The sequence below is a fragment of the Microcaecilia unicolor genome, chromosome 3 (assembly GCF_901765095.1).
Source record: "Microcaecilia unicolor chromosome 3, aMicUni1.1, whole genome shotgun sequence".
Lineage (NCBI taxonomy): Eukaryota > Metazoa > Chordata > Amphibia > Gymnophiona > Siphonopidae > Microcaecilia > Microcaecilia unicolor.
The window spans coordinates 527496546-527519460 of record NC_044033.1 but is presented as its reverse complement, the minus strand read 5'-3'; the positions used below and the strand labels follow the sequence as shown (position 1 = coordinate 527519460).

Here is a 22915-nt window from a genome sequence, read left to right as displayed (position 1 = left end):
TAACCCTCCATTGCCTCAGGTACAAATAATACCCGTATATACTATGTAAAGCACTGAAAGGCGATATATCAAATCCCATCCACTTCCCTTCTCCTCCCAGCTGCTGAGTTATTTCCTTTACAATTGTTAGGATGTTGCATTAATAATGAAGCTGCAACTGGTTGATGTGAACAAGATAAGTGATATTTAACCAATGACTAAGTATTATGTTATACAAGTGTTGCTAAATGGGTTTCCAATAGTAATAATTCAAGTTGGCCACCCAAACAAATTTTGATGCACTATGACGTTGTCCTGTCCATCAGTTTTTTTTAATTACCAGTGATTAATGACTTCCAACCACTGAGCGTCGCCAGCCGAAGTTATGAAAATTCTACACAGAGGTCTTTTTTCTCCAATAGGTTTAAAGGAAACAGCCCCTAATTAAGACAGTTCAACAGCTTTTTTTGAAGTGGAGAAGTTTTAGTGGAACATGTGGATTGTGGGAGTACAACATTAGCCAGAGCCGGTGGTGGGAAGCGGGACTGGTGGTTGGGAGGCAGGGATAGTGCAGGACAGACTTATACAGTCTGTGCCAGAGCCGGAGATGGGAGGCGGGGCTGGTGGTTGGGAGGCGAGGATAGTGCTGGGCAGACTTATACGGTCTGTGCCAGAGCTGGTGGTTGGGAGGAGGGGCTGGTGGTTGGGAGGCGGGGATAGTGCTGGGCAGACTTATACGGTCTGTGCCAGAGCTGGTGGTTGGGAGGAGGGACTGGTGGTTGGGAGGAGGGGCTGGTGGTTGGGAGGCGGGGATAGTGCTGGGCAGACTTATACGGTCTGTGCCAGAGCTGGTGGTTGGGAGGAGGGGCTGGTGGTTGGGAGGCGGGGATAGTGCTGGGCAGACTTATACGGTCTGTGCCAGAGCTGGTGGTTGGGAGGAGGGGCTGGTGGTTGGGAGGCGGGGATAGTGCTGGGCAGACTTTTACGGTCTGTGCCCTGAAAAGGACAGGTACAAATCAAAGTAGGGTATACACAAAAAGTAGCAAATATGAGTTTATCTTGTTGGACAGACTGGATGGACCGTGCAGGTCTTTTTTCTGCCGTCATCTACTATGTTACTATGTATGTTACTATGTTACTATGTTTTAGATCTTCAACATATTCTACTCACTTCTCATGTTATTAATATTGTTTGAACAACAAGGTTATTTCCCTCTACCCCATTGAGGTCTTCTTCCTTCAATCTAGCCAGTGCAGCAGTGACCACAGGCCCACAGGCACATACACTGCAGCGCCTCCTTTGGTCGGCCTGCAGCTGTTGAGCCCGGTCATGACATTCTGGCTCTTAGAAGCTGTGAAGCATTCTCAGCCCTGGGCCCAGGAATTCTACTCAGGTGGGTCTTACACGGAATTTAAAAAACCATGAAAAAATTAGGAGCTTGTTATTCAACCAGTGCAGAGTTAAGTGCTGGCAACTGGCTTTGAACATTGGCTCACAAGCTGCAGTACATAAACCATATACCCCAATGCAATGTGTGTGTATCTCCTGATTCCTAGCTCATGAGCATTGCATAGATGTAAGAGGAAGGAAAAAAATGTTTCCAGGGTCTCCATTGTAAACTTACTTTCAGATCTACACAGGTGCCAAACAGCATCCTGACAAGCGCTTCGTAGCCTGCGCAAACTTCCTTCCTCATGCTCTGCTTAAGAGTCAGCTGCTCTTCCTCTAGCTCAGACAGTCTGGCACGCAAGGCGGTTATTTCCATAATTATTCTGTGGCTCAGGTCTGCAGTCTGTCCCGCAACAGAGGGCGGACAAAAAAAGAGAAGGAAGCATGTACAGTTAAACTCTGGCAGCCATAAATGTGCACATTCACCTTGCAGTCCCCCCTGTCCCGAATTGCATGCAGTGTGCACTTTAAAGTCCTGGGGAACGGCAGAACCCAGCATTCCAACGAAGAGGCATGACAAAGAGGTGTACACCTTTGTGTGCCCCTTCATGTGACATTTTGTGTAATTTTTTTTCATTCTTTAGGTAACTTTTGTGTAGCTTTTATTTAGGTACTAGTAAAAAAGGCCCGTTTCTGAAAGAAATGAAACGGGCGCTAGCAAGGTTTTCCTCGGAGTGTGTATGTTTGAGAGAGTGTGTGTGAGAGTGACTGTGTGAGAGAGAGAGAGAGAGTGAATGTGCGAGTGTGTGTGTGTGTGACAGAGAGAGAGTGAGACTGGGTGTGAGTGTGTCTGTGTGAGAGAGAGAGAGAGAGAGAGTGTGTGTGTGTGTGAGATTGAGAGTGTATGCCAGGGTCCCCCCTCCCTCCCTCCTAGTTCCAAAGTCGTCGTCCCTCCCTTCCTCCCTCCCTCCTTCCCTTCCAGTTCCAGGCCCCCTCCCTAAGAAGTTTAAAAGTAATCTTGACTTACCTCGTTGGGGTTACTGCGGCCGCCAGCAGCGGTAAAAGGCGTGCAGGCTCGGCCCTTCTCTCTCTCTCAGCTGTGGTCCCACCCTCATTTCCTGTTTCCGCAAGGGCGGGACCACAGCTGAGAGAGAGACACGGGCCGAGCCTGCACGCGTTTTACCGCTGCTGCTGCCGGCCGCCGTAACTGTGACTTGGTAAGTGAAGGTTACTTTTAAACATTGGAGGGAGGGGGCCTGGAACTGGAAGGGAGGGAGGGACGATGACACCCTCATGTTTGTGACGTTGCGTTGCTTTGCCTGGCAACTATGCTGCGTCCCCTTCCCTCTCAGTGTTCAACCCTCAACGTTATAAAGCTATGACGAGAGGGCGGGACAGCGAGACAGATGGTTACAGGCAGCACGAACCCTACAAACCGCACAGACCCTACGAACCCTTCAGTGCCACGGGAGTCAGCTTCAGAACGTTGGAGTTGGAAATTATTATATAGGATTTTGTATTGTGTTTCTTGATGTGTTTAAATAAGATTTTTGTTTGCTTTTGGTATTAATTACAGGTTTGGGTAGAGTTGTCTTGTGGAACTGAGTTTGGTTTATTTTCATAGTCCAGTGTATAATGGTTTAATTGAATATCTGTGATTACGTTGGGAAATAGTATAAGTTTGTGTTATTAGGTGGAGATACATATCTGTGGGATAAAGCCTAGAATAAGCACAGAAGACCCTTAGCTGTGGGAGGAGTGAGGGGTAAAGCATGGGATAAGCACAAAGGATCCTCAGCTCAAGGGTGGTGGCGGGGAGGAGGATGACAAAGCAAACAGGAGTAGAGGTTGACCAAAAGACGAATACAACGCTGGAGATAGTGTGAGGAAATACATCATTAGAGTTGATACAAAGGGACCCACTATCTCCAGCGTTGGATTCGTCTTTTGGTCAGCCTGTTTGCTTGGACTTTCTGACGTAGAGGTTCTTCCCTGCCTTTGTGTTTCTGCTCCTGGTTTCCGAGGAGGAGGAGGACGAAGCAGATGCCTCACTAGTTTTATCTGTCATCCTCTTCTGTTCCTGTGCAAGATCTTTCGAGTCACTCTTGACTGGGAAGGGAGCTTTGAGTATGAGGCACATTTGTAGTCTAGAAACCAACCTGGCTGATGTGATCGGCACCTTCCCTCCGTTCTTCTGCAGCCGCCTGTATCTCCTGTAAGGAAGAAAAGTGCAAAAGCATCAGGACAGGGATTTCCACTGTCTCCCCAGTACAAAGCATTCCATCACGCTGCTCTTGTGTGATTATTCTTCCTCCCACCCCTTTGGGTTTCCAGTTCCATTTACACTGGTTCCCCCCCACAGTGTCTTGAGTTTGCATCTGTGGCTCCCTGGGGTTTTCCCTCTACCATCATTTGTTATTCTCTCTCTACCCATCTATCACTGGGAACAGCCCTCAGCCAGGAGCCACAGACCACGATTCCCTTCAGAACCCAGCGGCTAATGTGGATTCTGACACGACTCCCTTCAGAACCCAGCGGTTGACGTGGATTCTGACACGACTCCCTTCAGAACCCAGCAGTTGACGTGGATTCTGACACAACTCCCTTCAGAACCCAGCGACTAACGTGGATTCTGACACGACTCACTTCAGAACCCAGTGGCTAACGTGGATTCTGACACGACTTCCTTCAGAACCCAGCGACTAATGTGGATTCTGACACAACTCCCTTCAGAACCCAGTGCTAACGTGGATTCTGACACGACTTCCTTCAGAACCCAGCGACTAACGTGAATTCTGACACAACTCCCTTCAGAACCCAGCAGCTAACGTGGATTCTGACACGACTCCCTTCAGAACCCAGCGGCTAAGGTAGATTGTGACATGATTCCTTTCAGAACCCAGCGGCTAATGTGGATTCTGACACAACTCCTTTCAGAACCCAGCGGCTAATGTGGATTCTGACACAACTCCCTTCAGAACCCAGTGGCTAAGGTAGATTGTGACATGATTCCCTTCAGAACCCAGCGGCTAACGTGGATTCTGACACAACTCCCTTCAGAACCCAGCAGCTAAGGTGGATTCTGACATGACTCCCTTCAGAACCCAGCGGCTAACGTGAATTCTGACATGACTCCCTTCAGAACCCAGCGGCTAAGGTAGATTCTGACATGATTCCTTTCAGAACCCAGCGGCTAACGTGGATTCTGACACAACTCCCTTCAGAACCCAGCGGCTAACGTGAATTCTGACACGACTCCCTTCAGAACCCAGTGGCTAAGGTAGATTCTGACATGATTCCCTTCAGAACCCAGCAGCTAAGTTGGATTCTGACATGATTCCCTTCAGAACCCAGCGGCTAACGTGGATTCTGACACGATTCCCTTCAGAACCCAGCGGCTAATGTGAATTCTGACATGACTCCCTTCAGAACCCAGCGGCTAAGGTAGATTCTGACATGATTCCCTTCAGAACCCAGCGGCTAAGGTAGATTCTGACATGATTCCCTTCAGAACCCAGCAGCTAAGTTGGATTCTGACATGATTCCCTTCAGAACCCAGCGGCTAACGTGGATTCTGACACGATTCCCTTCAGAACCCAGCGGCTAACGTGAATTCTGACATGACTCCCTTCAGAACCCAGCGGCTAACGTGAATTCTGACACGACTCCCTTCAGAACCCAGCGGCTAACGTGAATTCTGACATGACTCCCTTCAGAACCCAGCGGTTCATGTGGACTCTGACACGACTTCCTTCAGAACCCAGCGACTAACATCGACACTGACTCAGGAAATAGGTGTTCTTTACAGAGGACAGAAATAATAAGGAGATAGGGTTCCCGTCCCTAAGATTACAATGGTTAAATACCCAGTGAGCAATTTGTCTTTTTAAATGCCAGTATGGTGTTCATAAAAATATGAATATTCAGTGCTACAGAGCATATATAGTAACATAGCATTGTGACAAAACTGGGGACTTTCATGCTTTGGAGTGGAGGAGTAGCCTAGTGGTTAGTGCAGTGGACTTTGATCCTGGGGACCCGAGTTCAATTTCCCAGTACAATTAAATGGCCAAGGCAGGGGTTTCCCTCATCCGACAGTGAGACAGACCAGTATTCTTCTCAGCTGTGGGCTTAGTTTCCCGGACACGACTACCGTGCGATCCAACCGGTGGGGTTAGCCAGCCGCAGCCAGTCTTCGCCAGATCACTTAAAAGCTGCCAGATCTGCGCTGGATCCTCCAGGGTCCGAAGTTCAGCTAGTGTTGTAAATAGTTATAAATTTTGAGGTGCTAGGTTTAACATTGGGCTTCTACCCCACCCCCACAATGCTAATACTTATAAAATAAAATCACTAACACCATCCAGACAAAATCGAGCCTTTCGAGTTCCAAGGAGGGAGGGTGACATAACTGTTCACTGAGTCTCAGCAAAGAGATCTGTCTCTCTTTTCTCCCTGGCTAAGACTGGAGCAAAAGCCAGTACACTCCAAATGAAAATGAGGTCCTGGGTCAATCAGAGCCGAGAACAAGATTTAAAAAATATACTGCTTCTTACTTCCTATCTGTGTGCTAAAACTAAAGAAAGAACATTAATTTCTCTGTACAGCAAAGAAACGCCACCTGCTGGCCAAATAGGAGAAATACACTTCAAGACATAATCAAGACAAATCTCTGAAGACTTATCTCTTCAACAAGGCCTACAATGAGAACCGATAGCCACACTAGTCCCTCTCACCAACCCACTCAGTTAAGAAAGCCCCCCTCCTATAATTACCCTAACCACTCCCTTCCTTCTTCTTTCTTCCTTCACTTAATTTCTACACAATACTAAATGTATCTGCTATCCTGTAACGACAATGTTTACATACTACGTAAGCCACATTGAGCCTGCAAATAGGTGGGATAATGTGGGATACAAATGTAATAAAATAATAATAATGCAGGAAAATATCCAATACATTTTATAGGCTAAAACACACTGTTTCTTCACGGAGGTGACACCCTTTTTGGAGTTGCAGGATAAATATGGGGTACCGGCTATCCAGATTTTTCGTTACTGGCAGTTGCGGGATTTTGTGCAACGTAGGGCACAGGAGGAGCTGGGGTTGGCTGAAACTCTGCTGGAGAAAGCTCTGAAGGTGGGTAGCATCGGATGCTCCATCACTAGACTGCATAAAGCCCTGCTTCTAACAACATCCTCCGTACAGTACTATATTCACCAATGGGAGAGAGAGACGTGGGAAGTCAATGGGAATATCGTCACTGGGAAATTACTTTAAAATTTTGAAGATATCTATTGAAGTAGTTTACTGGAAAATAGTTATAGTTGGTACTGTACCCCACACCGCCTTACACAGATGTATAAGACGGGCTCTTATCATTGTTGGAGGGGTTGTGGCTTACAGGGGGCTATGTATCATATCTGGTGGACCTGCCCAGTGATTTATGTATTCTGCACACCCTTCAGCAGTTACACAGGTGCTGTTTGCTCCATATGAAGCCCTACAGGGTCAAGCTTGGTGACCTACAGGGTCATCGACTGGCCACCAGCTTTTTTATGGCTTGCAAACTGGTTGTGGCGGCCGCTTGGACGTGACCTTTTGTGCCTCCGTTAGATGTGGTGCTCTGTAAGTTGGATGATACTTACCCAATGAACAAACTGACAACATACAGAACTGGGTCGTTTGGTTAATTTTCATAAGATTTGGGACATAACACCACTGGAGAACATCTGTATCATAATGTTGCTCTCTCTGCGGGGTGTGTGTGTGTGGGGGGGGGGGGGGGAGGTATTATTTTCTGTTGCTTTCCTTTTCCAGATAATGGAGAGCTTGAGTTGTCTTAGCAACATTTCTGTCTTGGATGATGTATTTATGTAGACCGGGGGGGGGAGGGGGCACTAGGGAGCATGAGGGTTGGGGATTTTATATTGCTATTCATGTTTGATATCATATTTTGGATGCATGTTCTGCTGTGTCTAATGATTAATAAAAGAAACTTTATTTAAGAAAAAAAAAGAAAGAAAGAAAGACTACATCATGGGTTTATCATCAGAAAAAACAAACATAAGCGCATGCTGCTTTTAGCTCCTAGCCACAATTGCCCTCCCCTTGCCCCTTCCTTCCTTCTCACCCATTACTTCCCTCACCTGTAACTGTCTTGTCTGTCTGTGTTATTTAGATTGTAAGCTCTTTTGAGCAGGGAAAGTCTCTTTGTATCAGGTGTTCAGCGCTGCGTGCGTCTGGTAGCGCTATACAAATGCTAATAATAATAATAATTATAAGCACCACCATACTGGCAAAAGACCAAGGGTCCATCAAGCCCAGCATCCTGTCTCCAACAGCGGCCAATCCAGGCTTCAAGAACCAGGCAATCCCCCCCCCCCCCAAAAAAAATATATACGTATATATTTAATAATGTTCAATGGACTTTTCCCTCAGGAATCTGTCCAAACCCCCCTTAAACTCCGTAAGGCCAGCCGCTGTCACCATATTCTCTGGCAACGAGTTCCAGAGTCCAACTACACGCTGAGTAAAGAAAAACTTTCTCCTGTTTGTTTTAAATCTACCATATTCTAGCTTCATCTTGTGTCCCCTGGTTTGGTTGTTGTTTGAAAGTGTAAACAAACGCTTCACATCTGTCCGCTCTACTCCGCTCATTATCTTGTAGACTTCTATCATATCACCCCTCAGCCGCCTCTTCTCCAAGCTGACGAGCCCTAGCTGCTTTAGCCTTTCCTCATAGGGAAGTCGTTCCATTCCCTTTATCATTTTCGTCGCCCTTCTCTGCACCTTCTCTAATTCCTTTAAAACACTGAAAAAATTAAACTAACATAAATCAGACAAATGTATGGGCATCAACAATACTGTTAAAAGAAAAAACAAAAGAGAATGAGATCTATTTCTCTCTTTCTTTATCATTTCAAAAATATAACACAAGATCGATAAAGAGGGGGACAGGAAGAAGGAAAGAAGGGAAAAAAAGAAGAAAAACAGTCATAAAATAAGGCATTAACCGGAAAGACTATCACCAGTCCCAAATATAAACCACATTTTCCATCTTAGATGATCTTCATATCTAGGAATGAGGAATAAAGACATACTTTGCCTCTCTACCTCTTACAATACATTTACATTTGGCAGAGTTTTAAAAGGGGTTGGACAGTTTCCTAAAGGACAAGTCCATAAACCGCTACTAAATGGACTTGGGAAAAATCCACAATTCCAGGAATAACATGTATAGAATGTTTGTACGTTTGGGAAGCTCACCAGGTGCCCTTGGCCTGGATTGGCTGCAGTCGTGGACAGGATGCTGGGCTCGATGGACCCTTGGTCTTCTCCCAGTATGGCATTACTTATGTACTTAATGATACGACAAGAGGAAAGTAGCTCTCAAACCCTTCACGTCTTGTCTCATCGCCAAAAAGATTTTCGTCCTATCTTGTGTTATTTTTGTTACATCAGGGTAAATCCAAAGCTTTTGTCCATAAAACCTTTCCTGAGAATGTCTAAAATAGTCTCAAAGTTGTATTTAAATCTTTTTCAAAAACGTATGACCCCAGCAGTGTTGCCCTTTGACTGGTCTCCGTAATAGAATCTTCTAGAATTGCTGAAATATTCTTTAAGATCTGATGAGGCTTCCTGGGTTGCATTCGATTCCAGTTCGCCTTGGGTTTTTTGTTTTTATTAGAGGGAATTGGCTAATAATAAATCTCATTCATAGGAGGAATATTGACAGAGGACAAACCTAGTATTTCTTAAAGAGTTCCATAGGTAATATTCCAGGGAGTTTTGGAAAATTCAAAACAGGCAGGTTAAGCCTTCTGTTAAAATTCTCTATTTGTTTCAATCTTCTATATAAAGCCAACTTATCACGTACCACAACACTCTTAAACTCTTGAAGATCTTTCATATTATCACTTATCAAATTCTTCTGCGTAGAAAAATCCAGTTTAACCTCTTCTACTACTCCAGCCATTAGGTCGACTTTAGAAACCTAAGAAGTTACCTCTGTTGTAGACCTGGAAACTTTATCTTGGAGCTGCTGCAAAATTTCCCAGATCCAATCCAAGGTAACCGCTGTGGGAGCCTTCAGTGAATTTCCTTCGGCCTGATGCCCTTCTGCGGGCCATGAATCACAGCCACTTCGGCAGTACGGACCCTGCTGTCGGAATCTGAAGCAGTCGCTGGGCATGGCGGGACATTTATTTATTGTTCACTTATATCCCACATTTTCCCACATGCAGGCACAATGTGGCTTACAAACATTAAATAAAATACAGAATAGGAAAACTTAGAAGGATATACAAGGAGTATGCAGGGGGAGAAGCATCTAACAGGGTGAACTAGCAGGGTAGGAGCCAGGGAGGGTGCATCAAGCAGTGGTATAATGGGCATAATGATGCTTCCAGCCTCCAAAAAACAGGCTTTCCCTCACCCAATTCCCCCAACTATTACGGTAGACAGTCCCGCTGTGAATTAGTCTGTTCTTTGCTGACACAGGGGAACTGTTTGAGCCATGGAGGAAGCAGCCTTAACGGTCCCCTTTCTATTTGTCCGAGGCATTAACAGAGTAGGAAAATCCCCAGCAGAGTTACAGTTTCTTACTCACAGCTCCAGTCCTGCTGCCATCTTGGCTCCTCCCCCATCTGTAGCATGTAATTTTTTTTTATTATTGCTGATGCTTATACATTTATGATTTTTATGTTATTGTATGGTTTGTATTTTCTTTTATGTTATGTATAATTATTTAATGTAATTTAAATGAAACATCATTCTGGGGTCCTTTTACCAAGCTGCGGGGAAATGGGCCCTGCGCTGGCTGTTTTTCCTGTGCACCAGGGCCCATTTTAGTGCAGTGGGTAAAAAGACTCCAGGCACACATGGCCATGCGACCGGGGGGGGGGGGGGGGGGGGGAAGCCCTTATTGCCACCCACTGAGGTGGTGATAAGGGCTTCTGCGCTAACCTGGCAGTAACCGATTAGCGCCAGGTTATCGCTGCGAAAGCCGTTTCTGGGGTTTTCTTTTTCACCTGGAAATGGTGCACAATCAGGGCAGGACTATTGGGCTTACTGCTGCTCTGTAAAAGGAATATAATTGTTCCTATGTGTACACAAACACACAGAATTTTTGTTCAGTTTGTTTTAGAATTCTTTTATTATCTGATTTAAGTTTTTTAAATATTTTATGTCTTATGCTTTTGTGATTATAGATCCCTGATGTAGTCTTGAGTGGTTTTTTTTTTATGAATAAGGCTTTGGAAATTTTTAACTTGTTCTTTTTTGCTGCTTAGCAATACAGGCCAGTAAACTAGTTGGAGAGAAAAACCTCTTTATTGAACCAACTTGCTCTATTTATAGCTGAGCTTCTTCCCCCCCCCCCATAGGTCTTAGCCTTTACGCCTGAGTGCCTTCCCCTTCCATCCCTTATAAGAGCATAAGCACATAAGCACCACCATACTGGAAAAGACCAAGGGTCCATCAAGCCCAGCATCCTGTCTCCAACAGCGGCCAATCCAGGCCCCAGGAACCTGGCAACCCCCCCCCCCCAAATTACTTTTTAATAATGTTGAATGGACTGTTCCCTCAGGAATCTGTCCAAACCCCCTTTAAACTCCGTAAGGCCAGCTGCTGTCACTACATTTCCGGCAATGAGTTCCAGAGTCCAACCACACGCTGAGTAAAGAAAATCTTTCTCCTATTTGTTTTAAATCTACCATATTCTAGCTTCATCTTGTGTCCCCTGGTTTTGTTGTTGTTTGAAAGTGTAAACAAACGCTTCACATCTGTCCGCTCTACTCCGCTCATTATCTTGTAGACTTCTATCATATCACCCCTCAGCCGCCTCTACTCCAAGCTGAAGAGCCCTAACCTTCTCAGTCTTTCCTCATAGGGAAGTCGTTCCATCCCTTTTATCATTTTCGTCGCCCTTCTCTGCACCTTCTCCGATTCCTTTATATCTTTTTTGAGATGCGGCAACCAAAATTGGACACAATATTCGAGGTGCTGTTGCACCATGGAGTGATACAATGGCATTATAACATCCTCGTGTTTGCTTTCCATCCCTTTCCTAATAATACCCGACATTCTGTGCGCTTTCTTAGCCATGGCGGCACACTGAGCAGAAGTTTTAAACGTCTTATCCACGATAACTCCCAGATCCCTTCCCCTAAGTACCTGGGTTCTGCAGCCACAGGCTTTCTGGCGCGTGTCCTCACCTGCTCCTTCTGGTAGAGAAGCCGGTGCTCTTGCTGCAACACATTTTCATAAAACATGGAATAGGTCTCGAAGTTGCTGCGCTCTCTCGCCATGATGTCACAGCCCAGGGATGTCAGGCACCTCTGCAGATGGTCTCTGCTGAAAGCAATCTGGGAAGGCAGAGCAGAAAACATGCCACCTTCAGGACAGGAGAATCCAGAATAAGGACATGTGAAGACTCATCCACAGACAGAGCTGACTGCGCACACCATGAAAGTTTGTTTTCTCACATAGCGCTCACAAGCCTGACAGCTATCGATGCAGTGTACATTCAAGTACAGTAGGTATTTTTCATTCCCTAGAGAGTTTATACCTGAGGCAATGGAGGGTCAAGAGGCCCTTTTACAGAGTGGCGGGCTTATCGCTCACTCTTCCGGGACTACCGCCAGCCCAATGGGTGAAGGTAAGGACTCCCCACTGCATGGCCATGTGGTAAGAGTTCCATACCACATGGCCATGTGCGTCTGAGGGCTTTTTTATTCGCTGCATGGGAAAAACGGCCCCCGCCACCAGGGGCATAGCCAGACCTAGGCGGGAGGGGGGGTCCAGAGACCAAGGTGGGGGGGGCACATTTTAGCCTGCCTCCCCCAGCCGCCGACCCTCCCCCATCACTTTCGACCCCTCCCGCTGCCGCCAACCACCACTTCCGCTACCGCCGCAAGGTACCTTTGCTGGCGGGGGTCCACAACCCCCGCCAGCCTTAGTCTTCTTCAGCGCCGGTCTCCGGGGCGTTCGCTGATCTGTGCTGTGAGTCCTGACGTCCTGCATGTGCCTTTAAGTGAAACTGAGCATGCTCAGTTTCACTTAAAGGAACGTGCAGGACGTGCTGGACATCTGGACTCACAGCACAGATCAGCGAACGCACTGGAGACCGGCGCTGAAGAAGACTAAGGCTGGCGGGGGTTGTGGGGGGGGGGGGAGGTCAAAAGTGGAGGGGAGCCAGGACTAAATCTGTGGGGGGTCCCCCGCCAGCACACGTATGCGACGATGGCAGCGGGAAGGGGGGCTCGAGAGGGTCACGGCAGGGGGGTCCAGGGGTCAGGAACTCCGAGGGGGGGTCTGGAAATCAGAGGGAGGGGGGGTCTGCAAATCGGAGGGAAGAAGGCAGAGAGATGGGGTCTGGAACTCGGAGAGCGGGAGGGGTCTAGAACTCGGAGGGGGAGTCTGGAACTGGGGGGGAGGGGGTTCTGGAATTTGGAGGAGGGGACGAGAGGGGAGGAGGGGGGAATGCACCACCTGTACAAAAACTTTAAAAAAAAAACGGGGGGACAACCCTGGAACTCGGAGGAACGAAGGGAGGGGGGGAAGACCCTGGAACACGGAGGAAGGGGGGACACTGGAACTGGGAGGAAGGGGTGGGGGCCCCTGGCACACACTCTCACCCACACACTCTCACTCTCACAGACACATTCGCACCCAGTCTCAATCTCTCTCTATCACACACACACACTCGCACATTCACTCTCTCTCACACAGTCACTCTCACATACACTCTCTCTCAAACATACACACTCCGAGGAAAACCTTGCTAGCGCCCGTTTCATTTGTGTCAGAAGCGGGCCTTTTCTACTAGTATTTCTATAAATAGCTATTTCTCCTTCCAAATCAGGTTTCAAAGCTGATCCAAATATTAAGGGCCCTGTTTTACTAAGCAGCAATATAGGCGTGTTAATGTTTTGTACGAGCGTTAACCATGTATGTACCTACAATATCCCTATAGACGCCTACATGGTGTAGACCACAAAAACACTAACGCACCTTAGTAAACAGGGCCCTAAGACAGTCTTTCCCCCCCCCCCCCCCACCCAGCTGACCTTCTATCAGACCATGGACCTGCTCTATGAATGTGACTGCTGGGTATCCCGAGCCCATTGTTTATTGAAAGAGTCTTATGTTCTGTGTTATCTCAGAAATTCTAAGCGGATTACAAATTTACATACATAATTTTGGTAAAAAAAATCACAATCTGACGTCAATAATAAAATAAAGTAAAACAAAATATTAAAATATATCAACTAAACATTACGACCCACAAGTTCCATAGCTAAACAGGGGTAATAAGCAAAAAAACTTAAAACACCCCAATGTCTTAACCATCAATAAGGTCTTCGCCAAATGCCGGGATACACGGAAAGTATCGACCAATGGATGGTGCTGTTATTAAATCCTGGTTCCAGGTACCTCTTTATCCCGATGCTGAGACTCCTCCATCAGCCGCTGCACAAATTTTTCCAGGATCTGCGGCCTTGCCAATGAGAAGCTCTCCTTCATACACGGGGCCTTCCAGAGCTCTGCAGAGGGAACATGTCAGAACAGACGTAGACATGTCATGTTCACTCATCTGGTCCTGTACCTATAAGGACGACAACTCTCCGCCACCCAACCAACCAGCACATCCTAATTGTCATGTGCTTAACCTGATGACTTCAGTTCACAAGAAATTCTGTGGAAAAGCCACCAATGAGCCAATATTCAACAGTGGCAGTGACTATATTAATTTTAAAATCTGGCATTTAAATTTGCTATTTCTTTAGGGCAGGCTTCTTATTCAGCATTCGGGTGCTTTCCAACACCTGGGGCTTAATTAAACTCCTCTCAAAGTCTGAATTAAATCCCTCTCAGTCTGGGTTTAGGAGTCTCCATTGTGGCACTCGCTCAAGAGACTAGACTAGTGCTGGATAGGGGAGAATAGGTTATTTTGATACAGATGAATCTCTCAGCCACTCTTGATTTGACCAATCACGATTTGCTTTTATTGAAGTTAACTAAAATGAATTTCTGGTAGTTTTTGCAGTGGTTTCAGGCCTAACCCTCTCTATAAAGTTAGCACCTACAAAAAGATATAGACATAAGAACAAAAGCATTGCCATACTGGGACGGACTGAAGGTCCATCAAGCACAGTATCCAGTTTCCAACAGTGGCCAATCCAGGTTATAAGTACCTGGAACGATCACAAAACAGTACAATAGATTTTATACTACTTATCCTAGAAATAAGCAGTGGATTTTTCCCCAAGTCCATCTTAATAATGGCTTATGGACTTTTCTTTTAGGAAATGATCTAAACCTTTTTAAACCCTGCTAAGCTAACTGATTCTACCACATTCTCTGGCAACAAATTCCAGAGTTTAATTACACACTGAGTGAAAAAATATTTTCTCCAATTCGTTTTAAATTTACTACTCTGTAGCTTCATCGCATGCCCCCTAGTCCTAGTATTTTTGGGAAGCGTGAACAGACGCTTCACCTCCACCTGTTCCACTCCACTCATTATTTTATAGACCTCTATCATATCCCCCCTCAGCCGTCTCTTCTCCAAGCTGAACAGCCTTAAGCACTTTAGCCTTTCCTCATAGGGAAGTCGTCCCATCCCCTTTATTATTTTCTTTGCCCTTCTTTGTACCTTTTCTAATTTCGCTATATACACAGTGTGGTCGTCGCACCTTGGAGCGATACATAGGCATAATAACCTTCTCATTTTTGCTTTCTATTTCTTTCCTAATAATACCTAACATTCTATTTGCTTTCTTAGCTGCCGCTGCACACAAGATGGAGTCGGCCCAGAGGGCGGCTACAAAACTGGTCAGTGGTCCCTGTAACAAAGCATATAGGGACAGGTTTATAGACGTCAACTTGTATACTCTGGAAGAAAGGCAGGAGAGAGGAGATGTGATAGAGACGTTCAAATACCTCAGTGGCATTAACGTACAGGAGATGAGCCTTTTCCAAATGAAGGAAAATTCTGGAATGAGAGGGCATAGGATGAAGTTAAGAGGTTACAGGCGTAGGAGTAACCTAAGAAAATACTCTTTCATGGAAAGGATGGTGGACATGTGGAATGACCTCCCAGTGGAGATTGTGGAGACAAGGACTGTGTCTGAATTTAAGAAAGCATGGGACAGGCACGTGGAATCTCTTAGGGAATGGAGGAGATAGTGGTTACTGAGGAAGGGCAGACTGGATGGGTCATTTGGCCCTTATCTGCCGTCATGTTTCTATGTAATTGGCAGTTAGGCACGTAACTGACCTTAATTGATATTCTATATACGGGGTACACAATTTCCATACCATGCAACCGCAAGGGGGGCATGGTCCTCCTGGGAGGGGCATAGGCAGATCAGAGGTCTTACTCACATTAGCCCTCTCCTTAAGTCACTTCACTGGCTCCCTATCCGTTTCCATATTCAATTCAAACTTCTCTTGTTGACCTATAAGTGCATGCACTCTACCGCTCCCCAGTACCTCTCCACTATTGTCTCTCCCTACGCCCCCCTCGAGTACTCTGTTCTGTGGATAAATCTCTCGTCTGTCCTCTTCTCCCTCTACTGCTAATTCCAGACTCCGTTCCTTTTATCTTGCTGCACCTCATGCCTGGAATAAACTTCCCAAGCCTGTACGTCTAGCCCCCTCTTTGGCCGTTTTCAAGTCCAAACTTAAAGCCCACCTCTTTACCACTGCTTTTGACTCCTAACCACTGCTCACTTGCCCTGTCTTTTTATCCTCACCTCTTTATTCCCTTACCCTTAATTGTTCTGTCTGTCTGCCTGTCTTATCTAGATTGTAAGCTCTTTGAGCAGGGACTGTCTTTTTTGTGTATGGTGTACAGCACTGCATATGCCTTGTAGCGCTATAGAAATGATAAGTAGTAGTAGGTCTGCCTAGGAGTTAACGCGTGCCAGTTATAGATATCATCAGTTACGCGTCTAACTGCCATTTGGCTGGTGTTAAGTACCTTGCGCCTAAAATTAAGCGCAAAATTGTGGACTTCTCCTAAGTGTTCTAGAACCACAGTTTCTCGTGGAATTGCCAATACAGAATTTGTACCTGGTACAGATCATTTTCACCACTCTCTCTCAAATTTACCCCTTTTTGTTTGACCAATCACGTAGGGTCAAGCGGTGAAACGAATTCAGTAAGTCTGTTGGCAATTCGTTTGCAGTTTTCCACAAAGCTCATCTTTTGCCTCCATTATTAATGGGTTTCTTTTCTGTTCTTTTGGGGAGTATTTTCAAGATTTGGACATTCTTTTTATTCTTACGTTGACAATGTTGTTTTATTAATACCTTTTAGGTTATCTTGGGAACAAACTTATGAACGTGGTTGACACATGCTTGAACAGGGTGAGTACATGGATAACTTCCAATTGGTTATGTAAAGGATTTGTTTCCTACCCAATCCCTAATCAATCAGGTTCAAAGCGGGTGACAGTATCTCAAATCTACATCTTAAATGAAATAACATATATAAAAAATTAACAATCAGCGCATACAAACTTGGTAAAAAAAAAGTGTGTTTTCAGCTTCTCTCTAAGGTAAAGAATCTGAGATACTAATTGCAGGCACAACCCAAAGACCTTTCATGGGCAGATTTAAACTTCACTCCCTTCGTGGGTGGAAAAACAAAATTAAACGTTTTCTATTTCTGCCACATAAATGTTGAAACAAAGGAAAACCCCTCACCATTCAAAGTTTTTTAAAAACCAAACAACAAAGTTTAAATAAAATACAGGCCTCAATGGGAAGCCAGTGAAGACACACAAAAGGGTGACACGATCAAATCTTGCTTTCTTAAATATCAAACTAGCAGCAGTGTTGAAATACCAGAATACAAAGAATTACAGTAATCCATCTAAGATAGAATGGTAGATTGAACCAATATTCTAAACTGTTGTTGAAAAAAATTAGAATGAATTAAATGCAAATTAGAGGGACATGGGATCGGAGGTAGTGTCTTACTGTGGATTAAAAACTGGTTAAAAGATAGGAAACAGAGAGTAGGATTAAAAGGTCAATATTCGCAATGGAGAAGGATAGTTAGTGGGGTCCCTCAGGGATTGGTGCTGGGACCTCTGCTTTTTAACATATTCATAAATGACCTAGAGATGGGGGTAATTAGTGAGGTAATCAAATTTGCCGATGACACAAAGTTATTCAAAGTAGTCAAATCGCGGGAAGATTGTGAAAAACTACAAGAGGAACTTACGAGACTGGGAGAGTGGGCGTCTAAATGGCAGATGACGTTTAATGTGAACAAGTGCAAAGTGATGCATGTGGGAAAGAGGAACCTAAACTATAACTACATCATGCAAGGTTCAACGTTGGGAGTCACGGACCGAAAAAGGGATCTAGGTGTCGTCGTTGATGATGCGTTGAAACCTTCTGCTCAAAGTGCTGCTGCGGTTAGGAAAGCAAATAGAATGTTGGGTATCATTAGGAAAGGGATGGAAAACAAAAATAAGGATATTATTCTGCCGTTGTATCGTCCATGGTGCGACCGCACCTCGAGTATTGTGTTCAATTCTCGTCGCCGCACCTCAAAAAAGACATAGTGGAATTGGAAAAGGTGCCGAGAAGGGCAATTAAGATGATACAGGGGATGTGATGACTTCCCTATCAGGACAGGCTGAAGAGGCTGGGGCTCTTCAGCTTGGAGAAAAGGCAGCTGAGGGGAGATATGATAGAGGTCTATAAGATAATGAGTGGAATGGAACGGGTTGATTTGGAGCGTCTGTTTACGCTTTCCAAAAATACTAGGACAAGGGGGCATGCAATGAAGCTGCAGTGTGGTAAATTTAAAACGAATCGTAGGAAATGTTTCTTCACTCAACGCGTAGTTAAACTCTGGAATTCACTGCCGGAAAAGGTAGTTAAGGCGGTTAACTTAGCAGAATTCAAAAAAGGGTTGGACGGCTTCCTGGAGGAAAAAGCCATAGAATGTTCTTGAATGGATGAGGGGATACAGTACTTCTAGGATGGGCGGGACAAATTGCTTGTTCTTTTGGCCGCTGTCGGTGACAGGGTGCTGGGCTCGATGGACCCTTGGTCTGTCCCAGCATGGCGATGCTTATGCACTTATAGGAAGATCTAAAACTGAATTCAAAAAAGGTAAGGTTATTGTGAATTGGATGGAATGATAAACAGCTCCTCCTCTCTCATCCAGTTATGAGGTATTAACGTCACACTGGTAACTTCATTGAAATTATTGGGTGTCATTGTGGATTCCTCTTTAACGATGGAGTTATACGCTGATGAAGTGGGTGCATAAGATATATTTTAAATTGAGATTGATTAGACAGATTAAAGCTCATTTCTCAAAGGATAACTTGCAACAGATTGTCCAGGCTATGATTTTATTGGTTATTGATTACTGGAACATATGCTACTTAGGTTTGCCTGTTATACTAAGGCATTGTTTGCAGGTTGTAAGATTGAATTTGATTGTGAAAAGAGGCGAGAGGCTCACCAGTTTTTAATGCATTTAACATTGGGCCGCCCCTATTCAAAATTGACTTTTAAGATTTAATATGGACCACTCCCAGTGTATCTAGGGATACTTTGAGATAATCATCTTCTACTAGTAACATAGAGGGGAATAATCGAACGTCGCCGGCGAAATAGGTCGCCGGCGATCTATTTTGGCGGCGGCGCAACAGCTGGCCGGAACCGTATTTTCAAAAAAGATGGCCGACCATCTTTTTTTTCGATAATACGGTGTGGGCCGGCGAAATGCCTTGGATTTCGCCGGGTTTGAGATCGCCACTTTTCTTTTTCCGCGATAATGGAAAAAACTGCCGGCGATCTCAAACCTGGCGAAATCCAAGGCATTTGGCCGTGGGAGGAGCCAGCATTTGTAGTGCAATGGTCCCCCTCACATGCCAGGACACCAACCGGGCACCCTAGGGGGCACTTCAAACATCTTTTATAAACAACCAAATTAGTTTCCAGGTGCATAGCACCCTTCTCTTGTGTGCTGAGTCCCCCAAATCCCCCCAAAAACCTACTGCCCACAAGTGTGCACCATTACCCTAGCCCTAAGGGCTGAAGGGGGGCACCTACATGTGGGTACAGTGGGTTTTGGGGGGTTTGGGAGGGCTCAACATTACCCACCACAAGTGGAACAGGTAGGGGGGGGGGGATGGGCCTGGCTCTGCCTTTCTGCAGTCCACTGCAACCAACAACAACTGTTCCAGGGACCTGCATACTGCTGTCAGGGTGCTGGGTATGACATTTGAGGCTGGCATACAGGCTGGCAAAAAAGGTTTGTATTTTAATAATTTTAGTGTGGGAGGGGGTTGGCGACCACTGGGGGAGTAAGGGGAGGTTATCCCCCATTCCCTCCGGTGGTCATCTGGTCAGTTGGGGCACCTTTTTGAGGCTTGGTCGTGAAAATAAAAGGACCAAGTAAACCCGGCGAAATACTGCTTATCGCCGGGTTTTATTTTTCCATTATCCGCGAAAGCCGGCCATCTGGTAGCCTCGCCCAAGCCTGCCCATGTCCCGCCTTCGCTTCGCCGCCAACACGCCCCTTTGAACTTTCGCCGGCGAGGCGAAGGGAAAGCGGCGAAGCTATCACAAATGTACTTATGAATATATGCTTTTCGCCGCTTTTGCGAAATCGCCGGCCATATCCCGATTTGTGTCGGGAAATAGCCGGCGATTACTTTCGATTATAAGCTGGATAGTAACATAGTAAATGACGGCAGAAAAAGACCTGCATGGTCCATCCAGTCTGCCCTACAAGATAAACTCATATGTGCTACTTTTTGTGTATACCTTACCTTGATTTGTATCTGCCATTTTCAGGGCACAGACCGTATAAGTCTGCCCAGCACTATCCCCGCCCCCCAACCACCAGCCCCGCCTCCCACCACCGGCTCTGGCACAGACCGTATAAGTCTGCCCAGCACTATCCCCGCCTCCCGCCACCGGCTCTGCCATCCAATCTCGGCTAAGTTCCTTAGGATCCATTCCTTATGAACAGGATTCCTTTATGCTTATCCCACCCATGTTTGAATTCTGTTACCGTTTTCATTTCCACCACCTCCTGCGAGAGGGCATTCCAAGCATCCACTACTCTCTCCGTGAAAAAATACTTCCTGACATTTTTCTTGAGTCTGCCCTTGGTCGATTAGATCAACTCAATTGTATAAAATCTATCTCCCGGCTGCACATAACTTTTGTTAAAATCCAGTTTTGAGAAATCTATACAGTATAGAGCTGTAGTCAAGTAGAACACCTTACCACTGTCACATGGGCAGAAAGGAATTAAATGACATTCCATCAAAACCTGAAGGTGCACTTATTCCATACATTCTTTGGGGATATGTGAACATAAGAGTAGCCTACTGGGTCAGACCAATGGTCCATCTAGTCTAGTATCCTGTTTCCAACAGTGGCCAATCCAGGTCACAGGTACCTGGCAGAAACCCAAATTGTAGCAACATTCCATGCTACAAATCCCAGGGCAAGCAGAGGTTTTCCTCATGTTTTTCTCAATAGCAGACTATGGACTTTTCCTCCAGGAACATGGCCAAACCTTTTTTTTAAACCTTGATATGCTAACCACTGTTACCACATCCTCTGGCAAAGAGTTCCAGAGCTTAACTAATCGTTAAGAGAAAAAACATTTCCTCCTATTTGTTTTAAAAGTATTTCCACGTAACCTCCTTGAGTGTCCTCTAGTCTTTGTACTTTTGGAATGAGTAAAAAAAATTGATACTTCTACTTATTCTACACTTCTGTGTTATGTTATGGATTTTTAAAATGTAATTTTAGTATTTGTATTTTTTTTTTACTTTATTATGATCCATTTGTCACTGTTTGGTACAGAGAAAACAGAAATATGTAAATTAAATTATGGTAAATTAAGAACATAAGAAAAGCCATCTGAATCAGACCAAGGTCCACTGAGTCCAGGATCCTGTCTCTGACAGTGGCCAGCCTAGGTTGCAGATACCCAACAAATCCCTAATAATTAGATCTATTTTCCAAAGCTCCTTTCAACGGGTGAACAGTGGTTCTCCCAAATCTACCTGGCTAATAATTTTGTAATATATTTTTCCTCCAGGAACTTACCTGATCCTCCTGTGAATCCCACTATGTCACTCACAGCTTAGTTATGTGTTCTATGATTTAATTATGCATTCCAACATGGATCGTGCTGGAATACAAAGCATACTTTAATTGAGGGGGGAGGGTCTTTTCAAAGTATGCATTTGTTCTATGATTTGTTTTCAATCTGCTGGTCATTAGTTTCACGGAGTGTTTTCTTTATTTCTTTAAGTGCATACAATTCTTGCATTACTTTACTGAGCTCTTGTTGTAAACTAGATAGCTGAAGACAGATAGGACAAGCTTTAAGTCTCCAGATGATTGGCCTTGAAACTAAAGCCCCCACCTAGATACGCCCCTGGTAGCAGGGACCTGTACAGGGGCACAATGATATTCTGCGATGTTTGACTGATGTATAGATGTAATTTATCCATTTCACCCCTCTCATAATTGTATAAATTCCTCTCGTATCCCTAACATTCAAGCTCTTTTTCTTGGGTGGTGACGTCTTAAGAACCCAGCAATTAATACCTGAATCCACATAACGTCCGGCAGCTGGCTAAGCCCAGATATCGAGTGCCGGTGCCAAAAGCACAATTCAGTTCCCAGAAATCTTTATAAAAACGTTAACTGCTACGAGTTAAATACTGAGCAGTGAGAGAATAGACTCGCCCTGTGGTCTGTATCTGCCATTATTTCCAATCCTTGGATTATGAGACTTTTCAAAGGACCAGCAAAAGCTCTTTAGATGCCATCAGCTCCTTCTTCACAATCTACAAAGATTTCGCTTTATTTAGGACCAGCAGTCACTAGACTTGGCCTAGATAGTGATGCAACAGAAACCTGTACTTAGTAGGCGGAGTGCAAGTGTCGTGGTTTTTTGCCGTGTGTACACGCCTGGGAAATCGCAGTGCACTCAGAGGGTACCAGTTTCTTATTTATTTTATTTTATTTATTTGCATTTGTATCCCACATTTTCCCACCTATTTGCGGGCTCAGTGTGGCTTACAATACTTTGAGAATGATGGAAGTACAATTGGTTACAGTACGATTATGGATTACATTATGATGAGTTATAGAAGACAGAGTAAATTCAGGATATCATTTGGGAATAGGACATCAGAGGATAACAGTGGTGAGTTGAGAGGGGGACAAACAATATCGAGGGATCATAAAGGTCTAACATTCTTATTTGTGGGTAGGATTTTAAGGGTGGTGAGGATACGGGAGAAGAGACTTCAGGATAGAGTGTTTTGGTGCGTATCTATTGGTTTGTATGGACTTCATGTGTTTTGATCCTTGCCGTAGATTTTCTCAAAGAGAGAGGTTTTCAGTAGTTTGCGGAAGTCGGTCAGTTTATAGATCGTTTTCAGATTGTGTGGTAGTGTATTCCAGACTTGTGTGCTCATGTATGCGAAGGTCGATCCGTGCAATGCTTTGTATTTTATTCCTTTGCACTTGG

The 22915-nt window shown here is 45.1% G+C and overlaps 1 protein-coding gene across 1 annotated transcript in view; it reads right to left on the bottom strand.

The window, feature by feature from the left end:
• The window catches only part of LOC115465264, a 166635-nt gene that overhangs the window by 30595 nt on the left and 113125 nt on the right, over positions 1-22915 (bottom strand). The window contains exons 29-32 of the mRNA XM_030195666.1: positions 13805-13914; positions 11584-11733; positions 3529-3582; positions 1605-1772 (exon numbers count right to left, since the gene is read on the bottom strand). Coding sequence (XP_030051526.1) covers positions 1605-1772; positions 3529-3582; positions 11584-11733; positions 13805-13914 — 482 coding nt within the window. The remainder of the gene's footprint in view (positions 1-1604; positions 1773-3528; positions 3583-11583; positions 11734-13804; positions 13915-22915) is intronic.